This window comes from Crassostrea angulata, chromosome 10 (assembly GCF_025612915.1).
Source record: "Crassostrea angulata isolate pt1a10 chromosome 10, ASM2561291v2, whole genome shotgun sequence".
Classification (NCBI taxonomy): Eukaryota; Metazoa; Mollusca; class Bivalvia; order Ostreida; family Ostreidae; genus Magallana; species Magallana angulata.
In genome coordinates this window covers 49,927,707-49,937,006 of record NC_069120.1, presented here as the reverse complement: position 1 = coordinate 49,937,006, position 9,300 = coordinate 49,927,707, and the positions used below count along the sequence as shown (strand labels likewise).

Below are 9,300 nucleotides of genomic sequence, written 5' to 3'. Positions count from 1 at the left end.
ACTTTCTGCTTTTAGGAGATTTCAATTCTGACTTGTTTGCTGGGCATTTTGACTTTTTAACGTTTTTAGAGAAATGTTTTCAATGTAAACAAATTGTTACAAAGGCTACACATGATACTGGTTCTCAGCTTGACTTGATTTTTACAAACATATCACCATGTGTAACAGACGTAATTGAAGCATACTGGTCTGATCATAAAATGATTTACTGTGCTTTTGAATGATTAAATAATTTTCTAAAAGAAAGGGGCACGAAAGTATAAATTTGTCGGAGGGAGCTGCGAAAATAATGCCCCCTCCCTCATCATATTTGTCACCTTAAAAAGGTGACAAATGGACTATTCATTTAAGTATTTTAAGACACCAACCATTTGCTTGCAATGTGTCAAAATCATGTATTGAATGGTCGAGGGGAAAGGGGTTATATATATTATACAACTTTTCCTCAATATGGAGGAATATTTAGTACATTGTTTCTGAAGATTGAGGAGTATTCTGAGCCCCCTCCCTATATGAAAAACATGACAAGTTAGTTGAATTCCTATGCTATATAAATATATTAAGTAATTATTCACATTGGTAATCTGTATTGATTATTTTATTTACTTCATTATCTTAATTCAATTGGCATGTTCTTGTGTATTATTTGGTCATCTAATTCTATGTCTCTTCATTATATGCTTATTATTTTAAGTCTTATTAATTAATCAACAAGAATAAAAAAAATTGACAATGGCTGAATCACAGGCGAGTGAACCGTGAATATGACAGTCATGAATTTACATTTTCTAAACTGTGTACGGTATAATATATGATGCCAAAAAATCAAAGCTTTCCTTCTTAAAGCCAGCATGTGCAGCTTGACAAACTATTGCAGGAAAGAAAGGCATAGTAATTCAAAAGAATCATCTGTACTTAATTGTTGTATAAAGAATTGTATACTGATGTTTTATTCTAATATATTCTTTCTGTCATTTTTCCATTTTTGCAAAAGCTTTGATAAACTTTGTACTTATAATATAGATGTCACAGCAATAATGTTTGCATCTAAAGTGAATAATTATACCATATTTTTTAACTTGATGATATTTTATTATTAGTCCAGTTTTTACAGAAAAAACAATTATTTTCTGCTATATCAAACAATGGTTGGTGTCTTACAATACAGTAGATGTATTCACGAATATGTTTTCAATTGTTATTTTTCAAAATTATTTTATATTCATTTATATTGACTGTATATTGTATACCGGTACATGCAATCCTTTCATCATGTAGGTGCATAGCAGATGTACTCGTGTAAATTTATACTGATATTAGAAAAGAAATATTGGAGCAAAAAAAAAATGGTGACCTCTCTAGTAGTATTTCTTTTCTTTTTCTTTGGGATATTTTTCTGTTGCCAGATTTTTATATTATATGTACTTAAGACCAATTCATTTCTCTGTAAATAATAAAAAGTAATCCTGGTAATGTTCATAAGGAAAATTATATTTTGCTAAATGATTTTAATTAATGTAAATGCATGTATTTATTTTAAACATACTAAATGCACTAGTATTTTTGTACATGATTTATAACCTCCATTTATAATAAAGACACAGGTAAGTATAAAGAAAGGAGGTCACTGGCCAGCCCGTAGACGGTGCGGTAAACCTGCCTTTTCTATTATATATGTCTATGGAGAGAGAATTCATGTTTTAAATTAAATATGATGTATCATAAAAGAAAAAGCAATATGTTTTACAATCATACACATTGCTTGCTTATTTGACAAAGTGTACTCTTAGTTTACACTTTATAGAAAATTATATGTCATTAAATGAATTTGAGAAAAATGAAATTGAGAAATGATAAATACATGCATTGCTAACAATGATTTTTTTTCTCTTAAACAAATTAATACTAGTAGCTTTTCCCATGGCAACTCTTAACATGTTTTCGTATCAATTTAGCACTCTTGATGATTGTTACATTTATATGTATAAAGTGCATTATTTCCTGCAATTGTTTCAAATGTTAATATATTAAATGTACATGGATCCAAATCTGTTTAAAAATATTTTTGATCATTTTCTGATGATAAACCATTTACTGTTTTTGTAACAGCCAAGAAATGACACATATTGATTTTACTTTTTTAAAAACATATATTTACAATTATCTCTACATAATTTTGACTTTATAAAGACCCTCACTGCTCATAACCTTTCTATTTTCGCCTTTTCGAAGAAAGGTTAAAAAAAGGAGTGCAACTTGTAACTTTTTTCAGCTTTGTAAAAATGTGTATTTAAATACATGTAGTTGAAATGTATTACTGATTAATTGTATAAATATGACTTGCATATATCTGTACTTTATGCTCATTAAAATCAAATTTCAAATTAATTGCCATCATTTAATTTATGAATGTACAACATGTAAAAAAAAAATTAACCCAGAGTAACTGCTAGTACATTCTATGCATATACAGTTATTAAATTTTTTTAAACTAATGTATATTTCTAACAACTTTTTAAATGTATGTACACATAAAAAATGCTTAATTACTTAAGGTTCATTTTAGATATTATTTATTATTAGTTATTGTCTCTTAATAAAATTGTTTTCTTAAAATAAATTTTATGTCTCCTTGTGTTTTATTAATATATTGAAATTAATTTCATAAGCAAATCATGCCAAATTGTGAACAAACATTTTACATGTAAAAGGTTTCAGTCAAACTAGTAAATTTCAAGGGTTCACATCAAACTATGGCTTGAGGCAAGATATATCATATTGTAACAAACAAAGGCATATCAATAAAATTCCATTAATTTGATTGTTAGTTTGTTGACCTCGTTCTAGCCAATCAACACAGAGAAGAATGGCATCACAATAATTGATAATTATTGTAGGAAGAATACTTCTGTTCAGTCAATGAAATAATCACATATAGGTTAATCTGGGCCCAATAATTGTATGTATACAAAAATTGTCTTTTTTGACTTATAGACCTGCATATTTTTAGTCAGTTACCATGGTTTCTCAACAACCATTTGGTCAGAAAGGTTTAAATTTTTGTGGAGGCATGTTTAGGTAGTGTAGATTAAAAATTGTTCAAATCATGATCTTTGGGGTATATGATTATATGTATACTGTGGCCTTTGTCGCTCAGGTGAGCGATATGGCCCATCGGCCTCTTGTTTTGGTATCAATATGTTTACAGTATACAAGTAAGTGTTACACAAGTTCTATCAATATTTGGCTGTGTTATGTAAATCAATATACCTATATAACTTTAGTACCATGTAAATTGCATCCTATGCTTGTTGAATTCTACACTTCGTAATACTTGTATTTCTCTCAATCAGTCAGAGATAAAGGTTTATGTTTGACAGTACGATGTATATCTGTTCTATTGTATATCAGTTACAAAGAAATCAAAGCCAAGAAATAAATGGATTGGTTCTCAGTCACTGTCACAGTAAAGGTCAAATACTGCTGCATTGATTAATATTTATCAGATACTTTTATTATACCCCCGCAAACGAAGTTTAGGGGGGTATATTGGTTTCACCCTGTCCGTCTGTCTGTCCGTCCGTCTGTCTGTAGACGCAACTTTGTCCCCCCTATAGAATTTTTTATTACTGCATGGAACAGTTTGAAAATTTGTACATATGTTGAACACCATCTGAAGATGTGCACCTGCAATGTTTTTTAAGATCAGACAAGATTTAATGATTTTATGACAGTTTTCATTTTCCTTATTCTATGTACCGGTATTGTACACTAATGTTGAAAAGTAAGGGAGGTAACCCTTACAGATTTTATTAATTAATTAAAAGTATTAAAACACTCTAAAAATTATTTATATAAATGCATCCAGATGGAGGTTTTTTGTCTTTATATCTTAATTAATAAAAAAATTGTTTTTTATAAGTATTCTATCAACTAACAATGCAAAGTTTTTGTTTGTCAATGATAAATTCTTAGGAGCTAATAATTAAAAACATCAAAGACAAGTGTGGCTGAATTCATTTGTCCCAAGGGAGCCATTATCTGAGCCATGGTTCAATTGGAGCATGTGTTTAGGGGAAATTGATAATCTGTAAAATGGGTGATGGTTTTGGGGCTATTTTAAAACTGTTTCATGTAAACCAAAAGTTCTATCATTATAAGGAAATACCGGTAAATAATATCATTATCAATAAAGAAGGTTAAACTATTTTTAGAGGTTGTTTAAATTTATTTGTCAAGTAAATTGATGAAGTGACCCTATTGGGGATTAATTTAAATGAAATTCAAAATTACTGATATGATTGTAGTGTTTTGGCAATTTTAAAATTGTTTGTAAATTTAAATTTTCTTCTACATATTTTTACATAGTATGGTAATCATGGTAATGTTTTGGGAGTTTATTAAATTTAACAAGTTCATCAAAGGAAATCATAGTCCTATGGGATCAATTTTCTAATATGGAGTTCCATTGTGCCATAGGAGAAAGTGAGGAAAATTTGAAACAACTAATTGCATCTGTCAAGACTCTTATTAGAAAGATATTGAAAGTTTTATCAATAGAAGAGCATTGCTTGGCTACCGGTATTTTCATTTACTGTAAAGGGAGGGGTTATTGTCATTTTGTTGGTTTTTCTTTAAATCAATTAAATTAAAATAAAATATATCATCAAATACATACATTTGTAAATGTATTACTGTTATAGATATGTATTTACAGTGAAATTCTGACAATTTTGATTTTAATTTTTCTTTGTTAACTACTACTATTTTTTTTTTTTACAATTCTAGAATTTTTTTTTGTATGTGTTCCAAACCTTTATTATTCAATTCAATTATTTGTCCCATTTGAAATTAGCCTTGCGGGGGTATTAGTCCCATTAGGTCAGTTCTAGTTAACATTCTGTTTAACAACAAAATCTAAAAGCATCAATATGAGGCATCAACATGGCCAACCCTATACATCATTTGGTTGATATAATTCATGTTAAGTAAAAAAAAAACCAAAATATTGGCTATTTGTTCCCAGGCCAAAAATTTCTAAATATAATGTGGATAGCAGGTCTTTCATATTAATTGAAAGATGTGCAATATGGAAAATAACTCAATTTCCATATTTTTAACTTAGAAAATGAGTTATACATGTATTTGCACACTTGAGTCAAAAAATGTAAAATTCATTAAAAATGCTAGTCTTGATCAAATGTAAATCCCTATTTCATGCGAAGCTCCGTAGTTTATAAAATTGTTTCATGCCTTGGTTTACAGTGATCGATAAAATTGGTGCATGGATAAATCAAAATTACTTTTCTTCATACTGTTCTTTATGTCATCAAATTTTTGTTTGTATATTTTAACTCAATGCCATGTGATTTTTCAAAAACAAATTATTTGTGACAAAAAGCATCAAGGAATGCAGGGATGCTAACTAAGCTTGCGTAAATGCTTCTTGCATTTTCGATAAATAGTTTGTGCATATATGCAAACAACTGTGATATTGTTTCAGACCCCAAAACTAAGAAACATTACCAAGATAATTTATTGGAAAAACTCGAACAGTTGGGAATTATTTGAAATTATGTTAACAAAAAATCTGTGCTCATATTCTCACAATTTGTTACAAACATTGGAAAACTTATGGTGTCGTTTATCGTAAATAAGGAAACTACAGTATATAGATACATGTATTAACATAATGTTTATATATTTCAATTAATTAAAATTGTTTTAAAAGAAATAATTTTTGTTCTGATATGTAAAGGTATTAAAATTTCATGTTTAGGATACTAGTGTGTAATGGAAAAACAACTCATTTTAATTCATTGTGTACATTAATTTATTACTTAAATGCAATCAAAAGATGGCAAAATTGCCATTGATTATTGGGAAGAAAATCAGTTTGAATATTTGCCCATGCTTTTGGATACATTGTTGTCAGCTTTTTAACTTCTGTTGCAAAAAGATGAAAACATTTTTTTTTTCAAAATGTAGATGAACAATAAAAAATTAATCAATACATTACCGGTATTATAAATTTTATTCTTTAAATATGTGTTGAGTTTTACAGAACATCTTTTTTTTCAGACTGAGTTAATAAAAAGACATAAAATGGATACCATGTACACTGTAGAACAAAACTTGGAAAGTAAAACCAACTTCTGTCACTGATAAATATTGAATAAGTAATTAAGACATAATTAAAGAGAACTGTGCTCTCATTGAATCAGTTTATGGTAGTTGTATTTAGGACAGTAACTGTAGCAAGCATACTTATAAACTTGGGCTTCTACAAACACTGCATGGCAATTGATCCAGTAGAGCTTGGGGACATGTACATTTACTAATACTGTAAGTACCAATAAGGAGCAAGAGTAAAAACAGTCCATTTTAATGAACAGATAGAAACATTGTGGACATGGTAATGAATATGGATGTTAAATATGGATAACATTTAAAGTACAAGAACATTAAAATTACCGTACCACACCAGTGTGTTGAAGTCTTGTACCCTTAGTCCATTATGATATCTGGAACATTCTAAAAATTGTTAAAGCATAGATAAAATCAAGACGTGGTCTGTATGTGCATAAATGTAGTCTGCTGAAATAAATAGCTCAGATACATAAAAAACTTGTAGTTAAATATGCTCAACTTGGACTCAAATCACAATGATCTTTGATTCTATGGTGTGAGATATTGTACAAGTGCTGAGTTTCTGTTGTGTGTTCCAACACATGACACAGTCTATCTATTTATGATGGCAACAGCTGTCGTGTCAAGATAAGATGGGTGTGGTCAGATGGGTGTGGTCAGGATGAGGATTGTTGTTTTCTGTCTGCTTCAATCAGTCTCTCCAACTCAGCTGTTCTCTTCTTATCTATCAGCTCCATCTCCCGAATTTTCTGTAAACATATCACAGGGGTTAACAGATGATATAGATTGTGATATAGATTACAATCTATAACGGTAAATTCGCCAAACTTTTAATTGAATTAGAGTGTAGGCGTTTCTTTATTAAAGCATAATTTTTGGCAATATTAAAAAAAAAATATTCTGATAAACTTGTCTTCAAAACATAAAACAGTTATTTTAACAAAAAAAGTATTCACCACTATGTTTCTGTCAAATTCATTAAATATACAATACAATGTAGAATATATTTTGACAAAAATGTATATTCATGACTCCTTCTCCAATTCATTAGAAAAACTTATCCATTTCAATTTCTTGGCCTTACCTGTGAAATCTCGGTTTCTATCAAGGGGCGGAATTTTGCACCTTGTCCATGTTTTTCCATTTCACTTAAAAAGTTTCTTCTTTCATCGATTTCAAGTTGTACTTTGTTAAAGAAAAAAGATATATTTAATCAATATGTTAATATTTAAAAGAATTAAATCAAAAATATATATACATGTATTTATATACATTTTAAAATACTGGTACAGTTGATGGTCTCTACCTTTTATGTTACATGATCTATCAGATAATGGGTTCATAATCTTATTACTTACATTCATCAAATCTGTCTATGTCAGGTTCATCATCTACAGGGCCCGTAGGTCTGGCCATTTGTTTCTTTTTCTTTGGGTCTATGTCCTCTCCAAAGGCCATAATGTTGGCAAGTCTGTCTTTCTGTCGCTCGTTATCCTTACCCTCTTTTAAAAGAGAAAAATTATTTCAATGAATGTCATTAAGATTTAATTAATTAATATATTCATTTGTATAATACCCTTTCATAAAGTATGGTTTAATGAGAATTGAGCATTACTTGTTTAATTTTGTTGATTCACTTATAGTTTCACTGTTAACATTTCATAACTTGTATGCATAATTACCACTTAAAGCAAATACTTTCAGTGAAAGAAAAATATCAAAATTAATTACTAGTATTTGGCATTGGTGTGTAATCTGGTTTTTCAAAGGCTCCCATATCCTCCATCTGTTGTTTTGTCCTTATTACTGGTTTGTAGTTTCTGTTTTGAGAAAATTAGGATTTATTCATTACCAGTAATCTCTTAAAATTTTGCGATCATCGGATTGTAGAAATTGATAAAACCAAATGCATGGATTAATTTGCAGTGTACACTGTACAGGTATCTGTCACTTTTTATGATATTTCACCATAAATGTCTCTTTTACCTGGCATTGAGTACTTTTGATTCTTTTTTAGGGGCAGATGCAGGCTTTTTCTTTGTACTACTTGTTGGAGCACATTGTGTAGGTAATGATCCCCCACCTGCAAAAACAGGAAAAAAAATGATAAACATGATTTTTATAAATTTTCATACTATATGAATTTGTTACCCTCTCCATCTGCCATTCATAATGCATTGTAAGCAATAGATTTATCTTATGTGCTCTGTTATAGCTATTTTACAAGCTACAAAACTGTTCGCGATTAATTTATATGGAGCTATAGTTAATTGTACGAGTAGAAATTAGAAAAGATGAAAATTTTTAAAAGCTTTACAAACATTTTTAATTCTCTTTCAAGATTTATACATTACTTTTTTTTTAAAGAATAACATTCATGGAGATCATACTCGTATAGATCTATACATTTACTCACCTCTCAGTGTTTTTTCAAGATGCCTCTGTTGAAAGTTTGTTAACTTTGACTCTTGCATCATATCTGTATTAAAAAAAATTATCATTTAGAGAACATATTTGGATATGCTCAAGCTAAAAAACAAAACATTTTGTAAAACTTACCTTTGTGCTGAAACGATGAACCATGATAAACCATAACATTAATTTCAATTTGCATAAGCAAAAGATTGTTCTTTGCATTGGATACCAGATAGAAAACTTTAACGTACAAAACTGAAGAGAAAATTGAAATTGGATATACCTTTCAGTAATTTATGTGTACTTGCACTGTATTGAGCCTGTGGTTGGCTCCAAAACCCCCCACCAGCGACTCTACTCTGAGGACCTGCCATTTTTAAACAACTTTGGCATCTAAGGACGTCACTTCCGTCTCTCATGTCTTTCGAACCCGATGTAAATATTTGCGTGGACATTTTTTCATTACCCGTAGTTGATGCTCTCCCCCCCCCCCCCCCCCTACACACACTTTTTTTCGCAGCAACTAATTTTTTAAAATTTACATATAAAAAATTGAATATCATTGGCCCCCACTTTTTTGGCAGTATGTTGAAATTGCAGTTATCTATTTCGCCAGCCCCCCCCCCCCCCCCCGGATTAGGATTTGGAAGATTTTGGGAAAGTCCTGAATTGCGGGTTTTTTGGTCAAAATTTTTTGTTGGGATGAGTCTGCCCCCTCCCCCACCCACTTTCAAA

General features: G+C 29.9%; 1 protein-coding gene across 1 annotated transcript; it reads right to left on the bottom strand.

Annotated features, from left to right (window-relative positions):
* Nucleotides 1-6,015: 6,015 nt before the first annotated feature.
* On the bottom strand, nt 6,016-8,984 carry LOC128167012 (UPF0193 protein EVG1 homolog). Its single transcript, XM_052832501.1, has 7 exons — nt 8,849-8,984; nt 8,567-8,629; nt 8,137-8,233; nt 7,882-7,970; nt 7,509-7,652; nt 7,235-7,335; nt 6,016-6,899 (listed from the first exon to the last, which is right to left on the bottom strand). The coding sequence occupies exons 1-7, from the start codon at nt 8,982-8,984 to the stop codon at nt 6,807-6,809; spliced, it is 723 nt and encodes a 240-aa protein (XP_052688461.1). The 3' UTR covers nt 6,016-6,806.
* Nucleotides 8,985-9,300: the final 316 nt, after the last annotated feature.